The sequence below is a fragment of the Topomyia yanbarensis genome, chromosome 2, assembly GCF_030247195.1.
Source record: "Topomyia yanbarensis strain Yona2022 chromosome 2, ASM3024719v1, whole genome shotgun sequence".
Taxonomy (NCBI): domain Eukaryota; kingdom Metazoa; phylum Arthropoda; class Insecta; order Diptera; family Culicidae; genus Topomyia; species Topomyia yanbarensis.
The window spans coordinates 381,785,089-381,809,208 of record NC_080671.1 but is presented as its reverse complement, the minus strand read 5'-3'; the positions used below and the strand labels follow the sequence as shown (position 1 = coordinate 381,809,208).

At 38.9% G+C, this 24,120-nt stretch overlaps 1 protein-coding gene across 2 annotated transcripts in view; it reads left to right on the top strand.

Moving 5' to 3' along the window:
* LOC131684675 (protein neuralized) overlaps window positions 1–22,152 on the top strand; it is a 90,332-nt gene extending 68,180 nt beyond the window's left edge. The window contains exons 1-3 of one of the 2 annotated variants that reach the window (XM_058967751.1): window positions 15,921–16,577; window positions 19,025–20,646; window positions 20,737–22,152. In XM_058967751.1, coding sequence (XP_058823734.1) covers window positions 16,436–16,577; window positions 19,025–20,646; window positions 20,737–21,042 — 2,070 coding nt within the window. In that variant the 5' untranslated portion in view covers window positions 15,921–16,435 and the 3' untranslated portion in view covers window positions 21,043–22,152. Of the gene's footprint in view, window positions 1–15,920; window positions 16,578–19,024; window positions 20,647–20,736 lie in introns of those variants that run through there. The other variant, XM_058967752.1, reaches the window with a different exon arrangement.
* Window positions 22,153–24,120: the final 1,968 nt, after the last annotated feature.

The following is a 24,120-nucleotide window of genomic DNA, read 5'->3' as shown; positions in this document are numbered from 1 at the left end:
ATCATCTTACATAATCATTGGTCGGAGAGCGAGGTAGTCGCTCGTGGGACCTGTGCACTAAGTCCCTGTATATCATCATCTTGCGCCTGCATTATAGGTTCAGTTTGATAGAAACTCAGCGAGCAACAATTTAAACTACGAGTTCAAACGGCAGCCACTGGAAATAGCATCATCTTGAGTCATCAAGCTGAAGGGTAGATTTTCAAGATACCGCGAATTGATCGTTCCTAGCTGACATGATTGGCAAATAGTATACTTCCCGAGGGCTGCTAAATAAACTCAGCCATGGGAACAGATCGAACTAAACGACTTAATAAGTGAAATTGTACAATTTCTCATGGCATCATAGCCAAGGAACTGGATGACACCGTTGCACAAGATTATGAAAATGCCTCTAGGCTACTCGCAGGCACCATAGTAGTGGTGTGCTAGAGTAAAGCAAGAAAAAAAAAAATCAATCACCACGAATTGCACCTCTAAGTCGCTCATTAAAATATTTTCCCATGCATATATTCTGCTGGACGAACGGTCCCCGCTCGTTTGTCCCGTTCCAATCGGGTGACGGCACACAGTCAATTTTGTGACTACGTTTCTTTCTCTCATGGTGTAGTAGGTATCTCTTCATACTCCACGGTCTGGTTGATCTCTTCTTTCGTGTACCAATTTCGGTCGGGTTTCCTCTGGGGATGCTCATGGTTTTTGTTGGCAAGTTTTACTATATGTAGTATTATAAATAAGAATTTTATGGGTTAGGAAAGAAACAGTGGAAATTTGGTTTTTCGAAACTGGTTTTTAAATTTTAACCTGAATATAAAGGGTGAATCATTAATTATTGTAATGCTCGATTTAAAATCAAGGTTTTACAGTTGTTCATTATATTTGAGCTTACATTCGTCGGTTCAACTTTAGAATGAGTGAATAAAATGCTGCACATTTACGATTCATGCCCTTCATCAGAGTCGATGCATTCGTTTCGCTACGTTTTTCTCAGCTTTTTTGCACACTCTCGTCATTTTCTTTTCGTCCTTCGCCACTCCTTTGGTCTTCCGAAGTTCTAGCTTCATCATGACCCAATACGTTTTAATCGAACCGAGTTCAGAACAGTTTGATGGGTTCATATCTTTCGGCACAAAAACTACCGAATTAGCCACATATCACTCCTGTACGGTTTTGGAATAGTAGCATGGCGCACATATCGGGCTATAACGACGGTTTTTGATCGTGCTCTCTCAAAAAACGATAAAAGTCGAACAGCTTTGGAAATCTCACCGTTCATAGTGCCTTTGGCCACGAATGGTTCACTACGTTTGCCACAAGTGCATATGGCCTGCCAAACCAGGTAATTCGGAGGAAATTTCAACTGCTTCTTCCTTTTGAAACGATCATCCACAGCAAACTTTGATTTGATTAAGGTCGGTATTTTGTTGACAGCCTCGTGTAGAGTTGTCGGAGGCGTTTTACCCTGCTCGTGTTCGTTCCGATTTGGAAAGTTTTCAATCAGGATCAGTTTTTTGGCCCTCTTGGCAAATTATTATAGAACATCATGCGGCTAACTCTCGTGTCGAAATGCTTGAATTCTTCTTAAAATGGGCAATCAACTCTCTCTCTCTCTCTCTCTCTCTCTCTCTCTCTCTCTCTCTCCCGGTTGTTCGCAGTTTTCGTCTAGCTCCTGGCTCATGGTCAACTGCCATCCGTTACTGGAACCTTTGGAGAACCCTTGAGACGGACGAACGATGTATATTCATCAGTTTTCTCAAGGCGGAATGTGGAAACTCAAGCTGATCTTGCATGTGGATGATCCAAATTCTTTTTCGAACGGTTCGCTGATTTTCTGAAATGTCGACCGGAATCTCACTGACAGTTTCAAAATTAAACGGATGTTAACAAGAGAAGATTTGGGTCACGTAAGAAAAAAGTTACACTACTGTTGTCGCGATTATTATCGACCCACTCTTCAATACAATTCAGTATTCGAGTAGATCGCAATAATTGATAATCGCATAAAAAAGTCAGCAAAAAGCGTGACAAAAAATTTACTCAAAATTTATCATTGTGTCATCGTCAACATTGTAGAAAATGTCATACACACCTAATAGTGTAAATTTACGTCTCCTGACCATGACATATACGAGCATCAAAAATGACTCAGTTTTACGTTTGATTTTAATTTTACATGAGGTTTAATTTCGTAAATCATGTAAAATTACTCCACATACAGCGTTTGTTCTGAATGGTAGGAAGTGTAATTTTATGTCATTGCGCATGTAATGTATATGTAGCATGTAAAATTAAACGGAACACGGTAATGTTAAGTCATTTCGTAAATTACGGTTTGTTGAATTGTGTCATGTTTGCAATTACGTCAACGATAAAATTCAGATTTTTTTGGTGTGTATCTTAAACCACGTAACTCCGACCACTTCTACTTTATGTGGCATTTGAAATCACTTAAACTTTGTTTTTCTTTAAAATTATTTTCTTATTTAGTTTAGCAATGTTTTGCATGTATATTAAAGAGCCCTGAGTTATCTAAGAGTTGCAGCGTGTTTTTTTTTAAATAGAAGACCATATTTGCCATAAAGAATGTCCCACATTAAATTGCATCACGGAAAAACGCTGTGGAAAATAACCCATTGGATATTTTCTCTTGAAAATTTAGCTAGAAATAGTTTAGAGTGTAATGTTTACACTGCATTTTTTTATCGATGTCAGTTTTTCGAAAATTGGAAAAATAGCGTCACCCGAAAAGCAACGTCATGAATTAATTTTTTTTTTTGCAAGCACCTGAAAGATCCTTAACTCTCTCGTCAGGACATCGGCAAACATCTCGAAATCGTGCAGTCAATGGTGAGTCATGTGATTAAACGTTACTACCAAACTCTGAGCATTGTTTTTACGTTACGAAAACAGGACCATGAACAAAAATCATGTGTTTTATAATTCTGCTAAATTTTGCTTCAGTAACGCTCTCATAATGCTTTTGTTAGTGGAAATATTTGTTTTTGTTTGGTGATCTTCAGTCACAGTTCCCGCCAAGTCTTCGCCAGATCAATTTTCTCTGCGTGAGATAGTTCACAAATTTGTGAACATTATTCATGATGTTATTCATACATTTAGGAATTAGTTCACAAAATCAAAACATTCTGCATACTTTCTCGTGAACTATTTCACGAAACTTGGAATTTTATTCATTAAATCATAAATAAATAAATAAAGAATAAATAAATAAATGTTTGAAATGAAATTATCATTCATTTTAATCATTTATTTCTTTCAGTATTCTTTTTAATTTGAGTTAATTTTATTCATTTTATCTATTTTATTCGCTTCAATCTTTGGGTGCATGCTGATCAATTTATTAATTTCGTGCATTCAACTTATTTTAACTTACTCAACGTTTTCATTTTATGCAATTCATACATATTAGTTCATGCATTTTATTTAGTTTCTTCATAGTAATATTCTTGCTATGTTTTCATTCATCCATTTTATTCATTTCATCCAAATCCAGTTTTATTTATTTTATCAATCTTATAGCTTGTTGTTTTTTTCATTTTATACTTTTTTCTTTTTTATTTTTTCTTCTTTTTATTCCTTTTATCAATTCTATTCATTTTTTATTAAATGCATTCTATTCATTTTATTGATATTATTCATTTCGGCTATTTTTTTTTTAAATTTGTTTAATTTATTAATTTCTTCCATTTCATTGATCTTATTCGTTTTACGTACTTTATTTATTCGTATTATTTATATTTATTGTATTATCCATTTGTTTAATATTATTCATTTTATTAATCTTATTTATGCCATTCATTTTGATCATTTACTTTGTTTAATTCATATTATTCATTTCATTCATTTCGTTTAATTACTTGTTTTCTTTATTTTATTCAGTTCATCCATGTAATCCATTTAATTTATTATATTATTTTCATGAATTTTTTTTCTTAGTTTTATTTATTTAATTTATTATATTCATTTGATGAATTTTAACCGAACCCCAGCGGTTTCTCAGCTATGGTAATATTCTATTAAGCGTATATATTATTTTCATGGCTGTCATGTAGCTCTGTGATATCCAGGGATGCGAACGGTACTGGTAAACTACATTTTTTCCGGTACATTTACATTTGCACAAGCCGTACAGTCCGCTACAGCAACGCATCACTACTGCTCTTTCCAGAACGATAGCCAAACCGAGTACACTTATCCGTACAGTAGTAAAATACATTTTTTTACTGCTGTACTCCGACTACTCGGTGAGAGTGTGGCGTAGTAAAGTTTGTTCTCTCGCATTGTACACTTTGCTCTGCATAGTCATAGGGAGCATACGAAAGCGTTGATGCCGGTCGTGGCGTAAATGAACCGCATTCATTGTCGTAGTCTGTGATTAAAAATATTAAGTAGATTTAAAATATTAAAAAGTGTAAAATAAAAAAAGAGAAGCTGTTCCGCTCGCATCTGGTGACTGTACTGGGGGCAGTATTTTTTTGTAATATTACTGCTTTGCTTACAGGCTGCCGTACATCGTTGGGCGTCCTGCACTAGCGAACGACATCAGCGTCGTATGCGAAAGGAGAATGTAGGCAAAAAAATTACAGCCGTAGAAAATGTAAACATTTTGTATCCTTGGTTCTATCTCACAAAATTTTGCGGATCTCAGTTTTCGTATGCGTGCGCTAGGGGCGAATATTGTTTCGGAGTGCTCTTTTTGAAAAATGCGTAAGCCGAAAAACAAGATTTTTGTTGGCAACACCAGTTAATTGAATTAAGTGCACTATCGTGATGTTGGATCTTTCGGATAATATCTTTCATTTAATATCTTGTTTTGGGCGAAACTATTAACTTTTTTCGTTCAATCGGTGTGTGTTCATGTACTTTTGCGCAGAACCGTTTATACACAATACGGTAAAAGATCGGAAAACAGTCGCCTTGGAAAAAAACGTGCGCAATTGATCAGGCTTTTAGGAAAAAATATTTATTTGTGGATAGGTTGACACGTTCCATTTCTATTGGTCATAAACCCTTACTAGGTCCGAATTGGCCCAGTTCCATATATTCATTTCATTCATATAATTCACTTAAATTATTTAATTAATATAAATAGTTAAATTCATTCATTTTATTTTATTTCATTAATTCATTAATTTAATTAATTAATATTAATTAATTTAAATCGTGTAATTAATGAGTTAATTTAATGAATTTTATTCATTTTATTCAATTTATTTATTTTATTCATTTCATTCACTATATTCAATTTATTATTATTGCAATTAATCTATTTAGTTCTGTTTCTCCATTTTATTAGCATTAACAATTCTGTTCAGTCATTTCTTTTATTTATTTCGTCCAATATGTGAACTTGACTCAATTTAATCTATTATATTAATTGTAACTTTTTTGAACTTTTTTTATTTTTCATTTAATGAGCTCGACTAATTTGATTTATTTATTTTATCAACATTATTAAAATTAATCATTGTACTCATTTTATAAATTTGATAACTTTTTTCCATTTTTGTTGCTTTATTATTGTTTCAAGTTTTATTCGTTTTGTTGATTTTCTATAATTTATTTGTTTTATTTGTGGTTTTGTTCTTGTATGACTAAAATTGGTATTCATCACACCTCTAGTTGGGCGATTAGTGCGCATGAGTTCTTCAAACTAATGAATAATTAAACAGTGATATCTGTAAGAAATGTCTCACCTCGTTGCTAGGTGAATTGAGTCGGACTTTTGAAGATGAAAAATCAAGAGGAACAAAATATCCTTTGAGTATTTATGAACATTTACTCAATAATTTTGGGAAGGTTAAAATAAATAAAAATGGGCAGATTTATAAACAATCTCGCGCAGCAGATAACTCCCTACCCACTCTTTTCTAATAATGAAACATCGCGTGTTGTAATTAGAACAAAATCAGATTACAATAATCGCTGCCAGATTTACAAAATTCGTAGCACCCCCACTCACCAAATCACTGTTTCCCACAACCCATCCTGTCACAGTGCACCCCCCCCCCCCGAACCTTTCCTTCCCGGTCGCAAAATTGTCTTCAGGGCTTCCTACAGCAGCGCTCTTTCTCTCTGTGAAATCGTTCCACGCGATCGCCGCACACCGATTGCAGCGAGCGGGTCGGTTGTACGGTTCAGCGATCACCCTGGCAGAAAAGAAGGTGCCTGCGGCGGCGACGGCAGCGATGTTGGTGGAAAGGTGATGGCGCAAATCACGATCGCATCATCAGCGAACCGTGCAACATGGATGCGCAAGGTTGGGGGTTGTGGTTGAAAGGAGCCAGTCGCTGTTGCTGGGAATATCCCCAGTCAGTCGCAATTTCGAGAGATGCTCTTCGTCCAGCGCAGACGACGAACCTCTTTTTCGTGATTGTAGAGAGATCAAACGGAGAAAGAGTATAAAATCTCAGCTGAAGTTATTGCAGAGAGTTTTTGTGGATATTTATGAAGGTGTCCGGGGAGCCTTCTCTTGGCCTCCATCTGGGTAATATTATGTCTTTTCTTTATTTATTTTTTTATTGGTGAAACATAAATGCATCTCTTTGTTTGCTTGTTTGTAATCGTTCGTTGAGGCACCTAATACCGATTCTGGTTAGATCTGAAGAGTGTTCCGATCGGGGGGAGGAGGAATCTCTTGAGAGAAAAAGTACCGTACCACATCACCCTTTATCCATTGGAGAAGTAATTTTAGTGATAGATCATTAGCAATCGTTTAAAAATGAATCATCTTCCTCATTCATGGTTGCTCGTGGTTTTTTGGGACGTTGGGGCTTGCTTCTCTTCGTGCTTCTGCTTTGGTTTCTACACATGTGTCCGACGAATTGTGGGGTGTAAGACGTGTTGTGAAATTAGCATGTGCTTTGCCGATAGGTACGGTTATGGGTTACGGCTGTATGCTTCGGCGATGGTTGAGATGGTTTTGGAAAGAGAAATTATTTCTACACCTTCTACATACTTACAAAATAAACGTACCTAATATGCATATGGCAATGGCTTCTGCCGTGGATGGTGCTATTGGAAATAATTGCTTTCGAGACGACATACCTTACTGGTTCGAGCATTCCAGCTGCTTGTCGGCGGCGGTGTGAATTAGGAACGGAATGTGGAGATTTGGGGAACCTAGCAGCGATGTGTATAATTTCTTGGAAATTAGGTAGTCAGCACAGGTATGCTTTTCTGTCTTCGTGGGAATGGTGTGTCAGCATTGGCGAAACAAGTTCTTTTTGTTCCGATGTTGCTGGGTAAGGGCTGTGTTGCTTCAAATCCATTAACTATATTATTATGATCGTATCGCAATTGTTTGGTAATTCTGACTTATGTCTTCCGAAGTAGCGCTAATGAAGAATTGGTGCTGCTTAATGGCAGAGAATATGTTGCGGGATCGCGAGTTTGTCTAGTTACAGCATGTCGTCTTAAAGTAGGCCTTTTCAAGTGATACTTGGCGGAATAATGGGCTATAAGTAGGTCTGTGATTATACACATATTTTGACGTTTTACAGCGTTGTCGCTTTAGAAGCGGTGCTTTATCAATGCATAGTGGGGCAGGAACAAAAATTAGCAAGACAAAACCTCTGGGAGTGCCTTGTTTTTAGTTGCTGTGTTCAGATAAGTATCTTGGTTTTATCAGCGCCTTATTTTTATGATGTGAATTAGTTTAGAGTTTCACGGTTTTAAGTAAATCTTCAGCAAAAATTTTGAAAAAATTTATGATTTTAAAATTCAGTTTTCTCAAAAAGTTTTAGCCAACCATAATCAACGTTTCTTAGACTGCCATATTTGTCCTACCAAATGTGAAAATACGTCCGATACATATTTTGATATATGTGTGATGTCTTGTTTTGAAATTTTGATGGTTAACCGCCCGGAAGCCGTGTTAACCCCTTCATGCCCATGTAAACACCAACGTTTTTAAACAACTTTTGGTTTAAGCAATAATGGCTCCCCAAAACAAGTAAGGCTACTAATTGTTACTATTACCTTTCATTTGAGCACTAACAGCTACAAGTATTAGCTCTGGAACTCTGATGGAGCAGTGCTGCCAGGGACAGTTTGCGTTAACGACTAAAACTGAAATATTGATATATCTTCGTTATTTTGCAATACTATATTTAAAACTGATAAACTTAACAATTTAGACTGTTTTCGACTACATTTTCCACGTAATTGGACTATTATAAAAATTCTATAAAATTTGTATTAAGCATTGGAAGGTAGAACTTGACCAGCTTCTAGCACTGGGCTGTTAGTTGAAGCACTTATCTTTATGAAAAAAGGTTTTTCGTGTTTCTTAACCCCATTTTTAGTTTTAGACTCCTATATGCACAAGAAAAAAGTTGAGAATGAAAGGGTTAATGGATCCCTAAACGAGCAACCGTTGATGCTAAATAACAGCTTCGCTAGAGTTTCTGCACGACTGTCGGAAGGTTAAACATCTATCTCAATGGAATATATTCTTGCACCTACATCTATATTACCGTACTAGATCGAAACTAGTAAAACAATACTTCTTGTGCTTTAGGAAACATGTGTTAGTCAATGTGTTCAGCATAGTATCACGTTTTTACCTGCGCCCTATTGAAGTAATCTAAAAGTGACAGTCCTAGCTTTTTCAAAGCACTCTTTTTGAATGTACGTCGCCGCGTGTGTTTCAGCGTAGACAGGTCATCAAGTTCGTAGATGGCGAGCTATTGTATATAGGTATACTATGAATGTAATAGACATTTTCACAATTAGATTGATCATAATTAACCATGGAATCATGGTTTGAAGAAAAGAGAAAGTCACAATTGCACTGTTAGGCGGATTAAAACAGATTTTTATAGTGGTTTTAAGTTTGGGGTCATTTGCCTCTTTTTCGGATTAGAACATTTTCTAACCCTATGTGGGAGGGTTGGGAATCGAACCCAAGTAAGCTGCATAGAAGGCAATCGACGTACCAACTACGCTACGCCGCCCAAAGTTATTTTTCTTATTCCAGTATTATTTGAAATGTACTGTTACACAGAAGGGAATTGTAGTGTTCTGATGAATTGTATCGGTATAACGAAAGACCGCGTTATTAGAAAAAACTCGAATGTTGTATTTCGACTTCATCTCATCAGAAGCTTAACAGTCTGTTCACTGTAGTTACTGACGACATGAATTCGAAACACAACTTTTATTTAAGTTAGGTGCTGTGCGTTGATACATAAATTGGTTCAATCAAATTCTTTTCGTGATTTTTTCATTGCGTATTGGAGAAAATTTTAATTACACTGGACTCTTTCATGCGGAAGCTACGCACGACATTAAAACCGCATAATTTTGAAAATCCACATAAAATCCGGCAATTTTCATATTATTATCCAAAATCACATATTATTTTTGACGAAACTATTAACAAACTACAAAGTCTATTTTTCTTCTTTCCAGAACTGTTAAACAATCGTAAATCTGCTGGAAAATAACAGAGCAGCCAATATTTTTGTGCAAAAAATGTTTTTTGCCATGAACCAAGATTTTGTGGGCATATAAAACTGTCCAAACGTGGTTTTATGATGCATTTGATTACACCTGCACCCTATACTACGTCTTTTAAAAAGTTCATTCAACGTTTAATTTTTTTTGTAGCAGCGTGTTAGTTGTTGGTTGCTGAAAGCGAATACTTCGATAACTTTCTTCTTCGCAAATTCCATGTAAATTAAATGTTGAACCCTTGTATCCTAAAATCATGCTTACTAGATTTAAATGCGACAATTAAAAAAAAACCTTGATTTAGAATTTTGGCATTTTCACCTGGGTGTTGTGAATTATCAAAGGTGATCAATGAACCAGAAGGAGATATGATTGGTTTTGAATGATCGAAACCCGCAAATCAAAGAAATCTGTCATCCATATTTTGTATAAGATTTTTAGTGATACGGTTTGTATTGAGATTTTTATGTGACCGTGCTTATCAACTCGTAAGTTTGAGAAAATCAGCTCAGTCATCTCAGAGTAATCGATATGAGATTGTCAGTTACACACTTGCATACAGTCACAAACACATATAGCACGATGACGAACTTAGTCGAGCGGTACGTGAGACTCGGTCGTCCGGCCCGTGCGTTGCGTTGCGCAGTACGGTGCTTCGTAGATTGCATACTAACGATTATCATGTTGCCTATTGGTAGTTCAATTCATCTTGCTTGTGAGATAAATTATCGGGAATGAGCTTTACAACAATAGCATGAGAATCGTCATTGCCAGCCACGGCCATCTTCACCGGATAGGGTAGAGAATGTTGATGTAATACCTACTTAAGAAAAACCACCGACTCAGCGACGCTTCCATAGGTATTACGGAGTTGGATTGAGGGTCAGGTATAGGTCTAGGATTCACCACAAGCATGCAATGCGACCACGAAATTAATGTTTTATGCGGTAGGATGGTTAGTCTCCAAGCATACGAATACTCAGAAGGTACATGAGACTCGGCCGTCCGGCCCTTGGTTAAAAGCTCGACTCAACTTCAAGCGATTGCATTATTTTTGTATGCAAAAATTCAAAACCCGCATACTTTGTGAAATCCGCATAAAAAACGCACAAATTGGAAAATTCACATAAAAAAACACATAAGTGTGAAAATCCGAATAAAAACCGCATAGCTTGGAAAATCTGTTGGTTGGTTGGTTACATAAAAACATTAAAAAACTTAAGTGTATTCTGGTATTATAAGAGGAATTCCGCGAAGATCCATCCGAACATCTCTAAAATCGTGACCGACCATCTTCGATTTCGATGAATCTTTACAGTCAATAAGATTGTTTTGACTCAACAGCAATTTTTTAAAATGGCGTAGACGTTTTTACGTGCATTAAATTTAATTTTTTTGTTCGATTACTCTATTTTATATTGCAAAACTATCTGAGAACGAGTTACAGGGAATGTACACTTCTTCATGAAAAAATATACACTGAAAAAATGTTGTGTTATTTTTCACAAAAACAAACTTTATCTTAATAATTTAAATTGCAAGAACCATTTTTTTATATTTTGTCAACAAAAACCTAAAGAGAAAAGAAATATTTGGAATGGATGGAGATGGAGAACTTATCGGTAAAAAAGTTTTAAGTTTTTCTAACAATAATTTTATACACGTTTTTAAAATTCATACTAATTGACACACTAAACTCTAATTTTATCACAGAATATAATTCTAGGTATCATATGAATCAAAAGTCATTTTGAAAAATCCTCCATAATGTGATAGTTTTCGAGATATGTATTTGGAATTTTGCTCTAACAAAAGAATTAATTCGTGTTATTATGCCCTTTTTCAAAGTTATTCGCATTTACCCATAATAAAATGTAAACAAACTAATGTTTATCGTTTTAAAGACGTAAAAGAAACTTTTTCGGAGTATTAAGATCATGAAGAACCTTTTTGAATTCATTGAAAATGCATGTATTCTGTTACTTTTTTCTTTTATCGGACAGTTTTGTGAAATAGTGCATACCAGCATACCTAAGTTAATACAAAAGCTAGAAAAACGATTTTTAACATGAATAAAAGAAAGTGTGTTTGTTCTAGCATACCTGATAAAACGTCTCTATACTTTAGATTTAGCGTACTGTTGTTTTACCAACGTACACTACCACGCGAACTATAATACAGATGCCGCTAGTGTAACAAAGTGTTTTAAGTTTCAACAATTAGGACACCAGGTCTTTCTTCCATGTGGAACGTCGCACAGAGGAGTAACTAGAACAAATTCTTGGCCAATAACCAAAAAAAAATTTTTTTTCGATTTTTTATTTAGTTATATTTTTTTAGATACCTAAAAGCATACTGCATATTGTGGCAAAATAAAGAGTTTGCCAAAAATTGCTAAAGATTTTTTGCATGGATGCAAAATGGTGATATTTTAAGGGGTTTTTAATCATTTTTATTATATATTCAGCAAAATCGCTTTCTAATGATGATGACTGTATTAAATAAGACAATATTATAACAAACGTAATTGAACACAACTATTTGTGTAATCTCAGCTTAAAAATAACCGAAAATAGTAGTGTTTCTGTGAATTGGACCAGCTTTAGAAACACCATTTTTAAACTTTTTATTCCAAATTTGAATGATAAAAAAGTTACATTATACGGCAAAGTTGCTGAAACAGCATTACAAAACAAGATTTCGGCTATCCGAAAAACAGTCAATCACTTCCGATCTTTTCCGATCCACAAATTCCAAGCGATTTGAAAATATTGATATTTCCACTAATTTGAGGTACACCAAAATGCTGTAGGGCCAAATACTATGTTTAGCAAAATATATATCTATGAAGATGTGCACAGGTATCCCTTTTTTCTCCTTTTTCCACTGACCAACTGTTCATGCATCGGGAAAAACAAATGTATTCACAAAGATGACCTCGAAAATACTAGTATTCGGGAGGATCTGGAAAAATGACCTCTGCACTGGTAGGTGGATATATGCCAAATTGTCCCAAAAACTAGTTATTTACTATTTTTAGTTCATATTAAGGCATAATAACAGCAATAGCCGCAATAAATAGTTTTGGCCAGGATTCGACCCCAGTTACTCCTCTGTGCGTCGGTTCGTCGGTGGGAAAACTACCTTCAACACGGTTTACCTAATTTATTTTTGATTGCTGACAATTTACCTTATTCCACGATACTCCGAGATTGAGTCAAAAGAACTCGATGTTGTTTAGTTTTTCGTATGCCCTAGACGTGACAATCGGCTTCTTATTTTTCCTTCAACGTTCTCCGTGCATTTTACCCCTGCCGAAATCTTCCGAATAGTATTGCTACTTTCATTAACGAAAATGGATTCTTGTTAATTTAGTTTATGTCTGAAGTATGTTTTACCATGAATCGGTTGTCAGAGCTCTGTTATCGTGCAACATGAGGCCAATCTACGTTGCCATTCACCTCTGATACAGAACTCCCATCCCTTACCTCCACGCGGTGCCAACCAGGGTATAGGCCACCTTTTGCCGCTTTTGCTTAAACTCAATACTGGGTCGGGTTCTATCGCCAACCACTGTCAGTTCGTTCTCTGTGACAGGTTGACGGATTGGAGCCTGTCTCAGTTTCGTTTCAAGTGGGAGTGGCATTAGTGAAGATCGGCTAGGATCTGTGGTCGTATGCTGACAACACAAGGGGACAAAAGACGCGCGCGTAAAACTGCTAGTGTATCCGTCTTGCAGAGTGAATCTTTCGGTACAGTTAATGGTTACTTTGGGCAGCTCAAAATTTGTTTGTATACAACACTCGGTTAATATTTTTTTTCTCATTTAATAGTTGTTGGGAAATCAGTCCCAATAAGACTTTAATCTGACTACCATCGATGATCACGGGTCACTACGTACTGAAAAGTCGCCACGTCTGTTTTTGTGATACTAATTTCAAGTTCCGTTACTGCTAACAAGCCCGTGCATCAGATTAACGATCCTTTGTATTCCATTTCAATGTTCGATATAATCGTTCTTGTACGTGTATTTTACAAACAATCCAATGTGGAAGATACGAAATATTTTCTTTGATTTATAACATCTCGAGCTATCATAACTCTTTGTCTGTGCAACGTGTTATCACTCGGTAGTTTTCAACCCAATAAATATATCGTAGAGAAGGAATAGCGAAATTTATTAGCTTTTCTAGGCAATACTCTCACGGTCGGCTGTGTGGAGTTCAAATTGCATTTGTTTAGAAAATAGGATACTCTCGTTAGCCGACTACCCAGAGTTTAAAAAGAACCAAAAACGAAACAAGATCATTCCTTTTTCAAATGATCGTGTACTTGAAAACCAACTAAACTATTACCTAATAAACCATGCTTTACAGGTCGCATCGCTTGCTTGGAGCGAATCCTAGACTTTATACCCTTGCAAACCACCAGCTCCGCGACTCCTATGGAAGAGTCTGATGAGTCGTCTACCTTCCGTTAAGTAGGTGGAGCATCAACACTTCCCGTCTACCTTATCCTTAATGATTCTTAACGCCATTTCAAATCATAATACTCATAACAAAATTTTTCTAAAATGTGGTAGCTCTCGAAATATTTTAAATTTTGTTTTAACAACACTATTATTTTGTTTTGTGTTGACCTTTTCATAAGTAATTCGTCTTTCTCCATCTCAACAGCAATAGGTTTTTCAAAATGCCAATAACATTTTCTGCAACTTTCCCTTTGATATCAAGGCGATATATTTTTTCGCATAGAAGTATTAATTCCCTGTAACTCGTTCTCAAATAGTTTTGCTATATATAAAATAGAGTAATCGACCAAAATTCTACGCCCTTTTGAAAAATTGCTTGCTGTCAAAATATTGCAATTGGTAGAGAAAATCATGGAGATAAACCGAACACAACTTCAAAGTTTCGTTCGAATCGACGATGGTCATATTTTGCGGTCGACCGGTTTCTCATGGAATTCTTCATAAGCTAATAAGTAGTTTTTTATCACCAAAAGGCCTGCTGCCACCGATTTAGACAACTAGTTTTACATTCTAACCAATTTTATGATCATTAAACCCACATCGCTTTTAAGTGCCCTCAACAGTCTTGACTCTACCTTAGTGTACCCATTCATAAAAAGACGATGTCGACTAGTAAAGATTGTTAGTGTTAGGGCTGTTTTCCTGAATCGGTTGGAAGTCTGACACTTTTTGTTAGTGATCATAAATGTGTTTCTATAATTTTCGGTATCACGATTATTTTGGCGTTGTGTACTATCCACCAACAACCGAGGTGGATTTATATAACACGCTTCAGTTCGAACAAAGTTGTTCCAAAAACGGATTCGTCGATTAGGTTAAGTCGAACCTACCGACCGCTCGAAATCACCTCTTATTGTCGGCCTCTCTTCAAAACAAATTTGGCATACAACGGTGCATTGAATGTATCTTTCATCCATCCCACCGCCCGCGCCGGCACCCTTCGTTGCATTAAAAACGTGGAAACATTGCAAGCCCAAAGGCAACGGGTGATTAGTTTAATTCATTGCTAGGAAAATCGTGAGAATGCCTCTGCCTAACTGTAGTTGAGGTAAATTGTTTTTTTCCACAACCCATTTCCGTGGCTTCTATCACCATTCAATTTCTCTCGCGTCGTTGTGATCAGAGGAATTCAAAACATCGCACAACAATCGCCACAGCACCGAAGAAGATCCCATGACCTTCGGCCTTTGCGCGCAGTGCATTATTCAGCAAACGCTAAATATCATTTCGCTATCTGCACCGGAGTATCTGGTAAAACTAAAACCATTTCTATGAATAAGAAATTGAACACGATCTATGATCCGTACGGATCTGGTGTTGTGTGTGTTGCTGGTGGGCATCCTACCGCGGAAGAAAAAGTTGTTTCTGTCGGGTTGCTCCCATGGTCCCCATTTCGGGATGTCTACCTGAACGAACAGAGAAGGGCTAACAAGGGGAGCTCGAACTTACATGATCCTCCGAATGTTCACACGACTTTTTGAACTTGTGCATTTCTTTTCTCCCATTCTGGAAGACCGTAGGCACACTTTTCTCATCGTTATATCACTGTTTGGGGGTTTTTTATGGGGGTCTCTCCCCGCCAGCATGGTAGTACGATCCTCAAGCTCTCACAGCTCGTGGTTTTTTTTTCCTCTAATACTTTGTGGGATGCGCTTCAGTTTTTTTTGCGTTCCTCTTGTCCCCGGTGAGCAAAGGTGACGGCGGAATGACAAGGTATAGCGGATAGGATGATAGGAGGGTGACCGGAGGGAAGAAGAGCAGATGGAAGCATTGAGAGCATATGCACGCAGCCGGCGGCCTGTGCGATGTGTACATAACAGCATAGCGTGTGGTGTGAGCGAGAGGAACCGATCGGCAACATAATGCTGTTTCTCGGTGGGTCGTCGTGAGGCGAAATACGCAGGAGAGGTTCGTTTCGATCATCAGTTCTGAACAAGCCGTTCAGCGGTACAGACGTGTTCTCTTCTCGTCTCATTGTTAGGTTTAAGGGAATTTTTATCCTCGAAGGGACTTTAATACATTGCTTTGGGTGTTGATCTATACGGAGATCGGATTGATCAAGAAAGAGGAAGTGATTTGGTGATTAAATTTGGCATACACTAGTCCGGAAGTTGCTGTTATCAGTGTTTGCAGTTGTGTCGTCCGGTGTGGAAGTAATGACCGGTTTTCAAGGTGTGGGAACCAAGTGTGGAATCAATAGCTGAGAAACGATTTCTCGTCATAAGTACACCAGCGACCAGCGCGGTGTAAAAGTGTAAAGGAAGAGTTAAAAGAAAGTCGTTGAAAAACAAAACACAATCCGGACAATCGTACAGTGGGAAAGGAGGAAAAGAAACTGTTATGTGTGATTAATTCAGTCGCAAGTTTTCGAACGTATGTCCACTTGAGCTGACTTTTTGGAATTTTCGGTTAAGCTCGTCCGATATCTATATGGGTGTACTGAACGTGATAGGTTCCGGTGCCGGTGCAGCAGTCGAGTGCCAGCCGAGTTGCAAGAAGAACGATAATATCTTCTCACCCATCAAGAATAAGATGAAGGTCTTAAAGAAGATCAAAAAGCGAATGGGACTAGGTTAGTATCATTATTTATTATGGATTAGTAGCGCTACTCGGGTAAGATGGATAATACCAGGGATTTCGACGCAGTAATCCTCTAGTGGCAGCTGCAATTTTCCCCCTTTTTTCGATGGCTTCTGGCAATGTAACGAACTTTTTTCGCCCCTGAAAATGTGCGTTCTAGTTCGTTAGCTGTCTGGCTGGCTGCGGAAAGTTTGTGGACGAGAGGGGTAAGAATTTAAACGAGGAAAATGCTTTTCATGTACCTTTCATTCATACTTACCGAAGCGAGTAGTTCCCCTCTGATGGGTGCTCGCTCGTTTGTAACACTATTGCATGAGCACTTTTTTCCCGTTGGAATCGGTTACATTCACCAGAGGGTTATGGGTGTGCGGATGATTTTGAACGTTAAAGTGAAACAGTAAATGAGCACTCGAAGCTAATACCAACTCTGTCTGCCTATTTTATATTCAATGAACGTGCGCTCCAGATTTTTGAACCATCGTTTGCCGTAGGTGTTAGGCTACCCCATTGGAGCTATCCTGCCCGGGCCATTCGGACATTGAAATGTGTCATGCTTCCACGCGCAAAGATAACAAACAGCAATGTGGTGCCACTGGTCGACGCAGACGACTTACATGCGCAGTTTCTCAAGCGTAATTCCGGCCGTTCATTCAAGTCCCGACGTCCAGCCGCCGCCGTCATTCAATGCCGCCGCCACTGACTGTTGAATAATAATAATAACAAATAATTAATTCTTTCATGCGATGATATAAAACTGTCTTCAATTTATTTTTTTTACCTCTTTCAACTCGTGCTGAGTGAGAGTCTCCTCAAGCTTTTCCCGGTATCTGCGCGTCTCCGTTTCACATCAAATTTTTATTGCATTTCTTCAAACTGGAGATCCCCAAAGCCCCCCTCTTTCCTTCACAAGACACTATCGACCTGGTGTGTGCGCTAACGATGGGAATCGTTTCTTGTCACATCTGATTGCTATTCCGACTCCGCCGCAGCGGTACTGGTTTCCATGGGAATGTACAAAGTGCATCCCTGACCGTCGTCGTCGGCAAAATGTCCCACATGTATTTATTATACGCAACGCCGCCGCTGGTGAGTGACGGCGACATCTTCGACTGGCGTCGAGGATGTCGCGAGCATAAGCGTAACGCGCATATGTAACCTAAAAAACGGAATTCATTTTTTTTTTTCAACTTATTAACTTTCCTTCCTGTGTGCCACCGATCGTTTGAAAGGAAATTGGAAGTGCAGTTTTCCCTAATCACGATTTTCATTTCGATCAACTTTCTCCATCAACGCCGTAGGAAATTGGTTTTGGAGGTCCAATTGCTAAAGCAGATGTTTCGTTTTTCTTTTGCGCGTGTGTATACCTAGTTTATTTTCAAGCTTCTTCCGAAATCTTCAACCCCTAGAGTAAGTAAAAGCCAGCTGTCCATCGATGTTCCCTGCATCGGATCCGTCCTATAGGCAAAGAGAAATAGCAAAACGAAAATCCACTGGAATCGTCTTTCATCGCACTTACTTCTGTCGTCCCTATTCGAAGGAAGCATTAGCTACTCCGTTTCGGTTATTTACATTTTCAATCAACATCTGTCTCTGTTCTCGGACGGCAGAGAAAAACCGCTCTCTGGAGGGATATTTTTTGCGCAACGTAATTGCGAGGGTGGTGCATGTAGAATTGTTGTGTCTTGGAAGGATATTCATACCGTAGGACGCCCTCCTCTGTCGTTGCCTTAGCAATACAGATGTGTGTAATTAAGAGTCGCATCGGAAAATGCCCCTGGGGAGCGGTTCGGATTTGAAATCCTTTCTGATGGCTTTCGGATTTCTGCTGAATTATGACATGACGGTAGGGGCGATGGTTTCATATTTTGAACGACAAAATTCAATTAAGACACGCGATGTGCGTCATTTTGCCTCCACGTACCTTCCAAGTTGAAGCATTTTATCAACCGTGCTGGAGAAACAGATCTTCAAACGGATGTCGTTTAAGGCTAATTGATTGTGCGCCGAAAGCCGAAAGCGAACGGAAGGCAACGGTTTCTCGCGTTAAGCACGTGTGTAATGTCCGTACATACCGCAACAAGAATTGAACAATATAATGAAAGAAAGGGGAGGGGAATTTTTAAGCATAGTGCACTCGAGAAACGTACGTGTTTAATGGTCGGTCGTGTTCGGCGGCGACAGTCGGGGATCGACCGGATGCCAAAAAAAAAAAAATTGAGTATGAAGGGAAGCGAACCCGAACGTCATGTGTGTGCTGTGGTGCCTGTATCGAAAGGAAGTCGGAAATAGCATTTCCGATCTTTCATCGTTTTTTCTTTTGTACGGTTATCCTCCGTCGCTCAGAACACCCCCAGATTCTTTTTAATGTTAAGAAAATGATCACCTGCTCTACTTACGAGACTAATGATTCCTTCTTTTCTCCTCTTATTTTTTCAACAGCTCCACGCACTACGTCGTCCTGTCCCGGGCCAAACAATTTACCCCCGCTATTGTTCCACAGTGTGCACGGGGACAATATACGAATCTCGCGCGATGGAACCGTTGCTAGACGGTACGAATCATTCTGCAAGGGAATAGCTTTTAGCGCACGGCCAGTTCGTGTCAATGAGCGTGTTTGCGTCAAGTTCCTCGATATCTCCAACAATTGGAGCGGCGTGATCCGGTTCGGTTTTACCTGCAATGACCCAGCCACATTACGTGGTAACCTGCCAAAATATGCCTGCCCAGACCTTACAAATAAGCCCGGTTTCTGGGCAAAGGCTCTAAACGAACGGTACTGTTATCGTAATAATGTTCTGTTTTACTACGTCACACCCTCCGGGGATGTCCACTTCGGCATCAACGGCGAAGAAAAGGGAGTTTTCATCACGGACGTTGATGCTCGCGGTCCGCTATGGGCTGTGATTGACGTGTATGGAAATTCGACAGCAATTGAGTTCCTAGATTCGCGGATCTATATGTTCCAGCAGCAGCAACAACAACAGCAGCACCAGCAAACACAACAACATCATCACCATCACCACCATCATCACCCACCCGCGCAAAGCCAAACTTGCGGACGTCGCTCTGCTGATCAGGAAATCGTACCTCACATGGAATCACTCACTATCAACCAGCACAATCAGCAGTTGCTGGATGAGCGTCCGAACCCGACCACGGCGATCAGTCCAGCTGCGAGCGTGCGGTACAACAGTCCTGCACCAGGACTGCTACCTCTACCATTCCATCCAGTGCGCGGTCGTAATGTCAAATTCTCGGCTGATCGATCCGTCGCTACCCGTGTCGAATCAGAGTTCTGTCAAGGATATGTTTTCACTCCCCGTCCAATCAAGATTGGCGAACGGCTAATCATTCAAATTCTTAAAACCGACACCATGTTTGTTGGATCCCTAGCCCTTGGACTGACATCCTGTGATCCAACCACTCTGCAACTGGCGGACCTGCCGGACGATTCCGACCTACTTCTCGATCGTCCTGAGTATTGGGTGGTCAGTAAAGACGTTGCGTCTACACTAGTCCGTGGCGATGAGCTTTGCTTCTCGATTTCCATCAACGGTGAAGTTTCCATCAGCAAAAATGGTGGACCACAATCTGTGATTATGCACATCGATCAGAGTCTGCAGCTGTGGGCTTTCCTAGATGTCTACGGATCAACTCAAAGTGTTCGCCTGTTCAGTCATGCAATTCCTGCCCCGATGACTGCAGCATCGTGCTCGGCTCTGTATGAACCACGACCTATCCCAGCTTCTGCAAGCCAACGCAGTCTGCAGATGCAACCAGTCGCGCAACCCCAACCCCAACCAAACGCAGCAGTTCGATCGGATATGATCCAGATTAACCCTGGCGGTACAGTTCTGGTAGTGAACCTACCTCCAACGGATGTCATCTCACCTGCATCCTCGCAACCATCAGTACAGCAAGCTCAGGCTACAATACTATCCCGTGGTGGTCTACCGAATTCAGCTTCAACCCTTTCTGTTCCACTGTCGACGCTCTCACTATCCTCGCATACCGGTTCAACCGGAACTAGCGAAATCGTTCCCGCTTATAACTACAATGAGGTAAGCATCACACAATTTAAATCTTTCTCTCAAACTATTACACACTCCCTGTAAACATGATCTATTAACAATTTTTTCCCACTATTGCAGCCCCTTCCCGCATACAACAACGCATCCAACTACAACACGCTGGCTGCAGCCGCCGGCGGAAGCAGTAGCTGCAGCAGTAACGCAATCAACAGCCTAACCAGCGGAAACGGTGCCCCGATCTACAGCTCCACCGGCGTCGATTGCACAATCTGTTTCGAAAAACCAATCGACTCGGTTCTGTACATGTGCGGCCATATGTGCATGTGCTACGATTGTGCTATCAAGCAGTGGCGCGGTATTGGCGGCGGTCACTGTCCACTGTGTCGGGCCGTTATAAGGGACGTGATTCGCACGTACAAATCCTAAACGATCCCTCGGGTGTGCCGCTGCCATTCGGCAGTAGCGACGGCAGGGCCTAGCATCGTCTGGTCGCGATACCAAATGGAAGCAAATAGAAATGTGATTTTTATTCCAAAAAGAGCAAAAAACAAGAAAAAGCGAGACTTGAATTCGTTAAGAAAGGGAGGTAAAGTTTCGGAAACATTCTGGTCAAAATTATACACTTATATTTTATGCGAGTAAACTATAAAGTAGTCAAAATTTCAAAAATGCGGAGGGTGATAGGGGAGATCATGTTGGAAGTTTGGAGCAGTTCACAAAGTTGTTTGAATTTTCGCCATGCGATAGCAGACAGTCATGTGGCCAGTTTATATGGTTATTTTTAGTTTCGTTTTTTCTCGAAGTCGTTGATGAATACATTATCTAGTACGTAAGTTTGTAGGACAAATTTGCTGATGATGAAACCAAAAAAACTCAAATTTGCATAGTCTAGTATGACAGTGAGGAAATTGCCAAATAAAACACATCACTTCCAAATAATTAACATGTGGCGAAAAAGCGGGACAGATAAAGCACCAACAATATTTATTTTCATCTTCGGTTCTTGGCATCGCTTTTTTTCAAATAATTCTAAAGAGGTGTTCATCGATGGAACTACTTGATTTAAAAATAAAAATCTAGTCAAAAAGAAAAATGTATTGAAACGAGCGAGAGCCCCAAAGTAAAACTTAGATTAAGCACGATCCTTTTGCTCAGGTGACATAACGTCCCACCAGGGCTACTTATTTATTCTATTGCGTCCTATTTTTCCTAATAATTATTTCCTATGACGTAGAGTATTATTACTTAGACACCTTCACAATAACATACATTACATCCCTGCACTTAGCCGGTCAGTAGCTGGAACGAATGGCATTTGTAGCGAATAGACTACTATCCGTCTCGAACGAAGAGACATGATTAAAGCATTATAAAAGAGTAAAAGATCCGAAGATTACTACTTATTATATGAAAGAGAAGATAGTTGACACTTTATTAATTTATTGTTATCTAAGCTTTTAAAATTAGAAAAAAAAACATCAAACATCGTATTTTTAAAGTTAGCTGAATTAAAAGAAGAAAACAAAAATATAAACTTATTGTGCTAAAATTGAATTTTGATTCATGATTTCAAAGTGTAACATATTACATATCCTTCAAAAATAAAACAATGAGCCCTATTCTCACAGTCACTAAGTGACGTGACTGTGAGAATAGGGCCCAGCAACTAACTGAGTTGCAGCCTTTCACCAACGCCAGGGTCCTAAAATATCGGCCCATCAACGCATGAAACTGGAACCAACTGCTTTACTTCCCTTCCGCAGAAAGATTTGACCACAGATTTTTTTGTCTCAGAACATCTTAACTGTTTTTTTAATTTTGATTATAGAGGTTTTAACCTTAGGGTCATCAAACTCTTTGTCGGGTTTCAGAAATCTCTTTAGAAAAATTTCTAACCCTATGCGCGGGGTTGGGACTTGAACCCAGGTAAGCTGCGTACAAGGCAATCGATTTACCAACCACGCTATCTCCACCCCCAACATTTTAACTACCTTGGTTGGTATTGGATCTACATCGGAATAAACATCGTTCGGACTGCTAAAATCATTACTAGTTACCAAGTCTACAAACAGGATATGCGCTCGCAAGTTGTATTCCAGAGATTCGTCCAGGATTTGTCGCAACGTTCGTCGTTGACCCTTCATCTCGAAATCCGATTTGGTATTTATCAAGATGAATTCAGGTAATGGGTACAGTTATTAAACTCGACTAGGGGTTTTCGATTGATGTGCACCGGTGTAGTGGAGTCCACTGGTTTTTCACTTTCTAGCAGAAGTGTCAATGCAACATACCCAATATTCTGCACATCCGCTAGAAAGTGCAAAAATGGTGCAGTTCCAGTGGACTCCCCTACACCGGTGTTAATCAATCGAAAATATCAGTTATTTATTCAGTTTGTGTATTTGGGAAGGCACGGGGTACCATTACAGCTTGAAGATGCCAAATTTTTGCATTCTACATTTTAATTTTTTTTTATTTTGATTATAGAGGTTTTAACCTTATGGTCATTCGCCTGTTTTCGGGTTAGAAAAATTTCTTTATGTGCGAGGTTGGGAATCGAACCCAGGCGAGCTGCGTACAAGGCAATTTCTTAAAATTAGGGGTATACAATAAGGGATTTTTAAAACTACATTTAAAAACTAAAGAGCAATTTTTAGACTATCCTAAGATGAGTGAGAATTTTAGACTACTTTAAACTAGGAATACAGTTCAACGTACATGGGGGATCAATTTTCAATACATACGGGTATGCAATTGAATAAAAATGCTATATATTGAGACATGCACCGAAACATACACGCCGCACTAACTGCTTACTGAAGGCCGCTTTAAGGTTAGCAAAAAGTTTAAACCAAAATGGTAGGCTTATTACTACCGCAAATAGCAAATACGAGTACTAATTACACCAAAAACTTTCTGGCAACCTTAGAGCGGTATTGTTTAATGACGCCTTGAGAAGAATACAAAAGCTAGGGTTACCAAATGGGCTGAGAGCGAATTAAGGACATCTTGAATCAGCTCCCTATTATTGGCTCGAATCAAAACTCATCCAAATGACAGTAGACAAAATGTTCATCTGGGGTGCTCATGCTTGTTTCCATTTTGCCAACGTTGCCAATTTTATTTTAAATCCATAACCTACTATGGCTTCGCCACATCGCTTTTTGGACGTGGATTACAGATTTGCTTGCAAAATACCACCGCTTCCTAAAGCGGGTCAACGGTCACCTCGGTAGATCCTCATTCGGTTTGAACCGTTTCGTTAAAACATTATCTGGGAAATAATTTTCTGGCAACGCTCCATTTCCCCGTTGAACTCCAACGTTTTCGCCACCTGGGCGCCAGTTGAATACTATAGAATGAACTTTGTATACATTCGACGAGTTTTGATTCGATCAATTCTATAAAAAACTGCATTCAAACCAGTGTTATTCAAATCAATACATACATCATCATACATATATCTTTTTAGTTAAGATTCCGATTAGGGTCGAACTGGTTTCA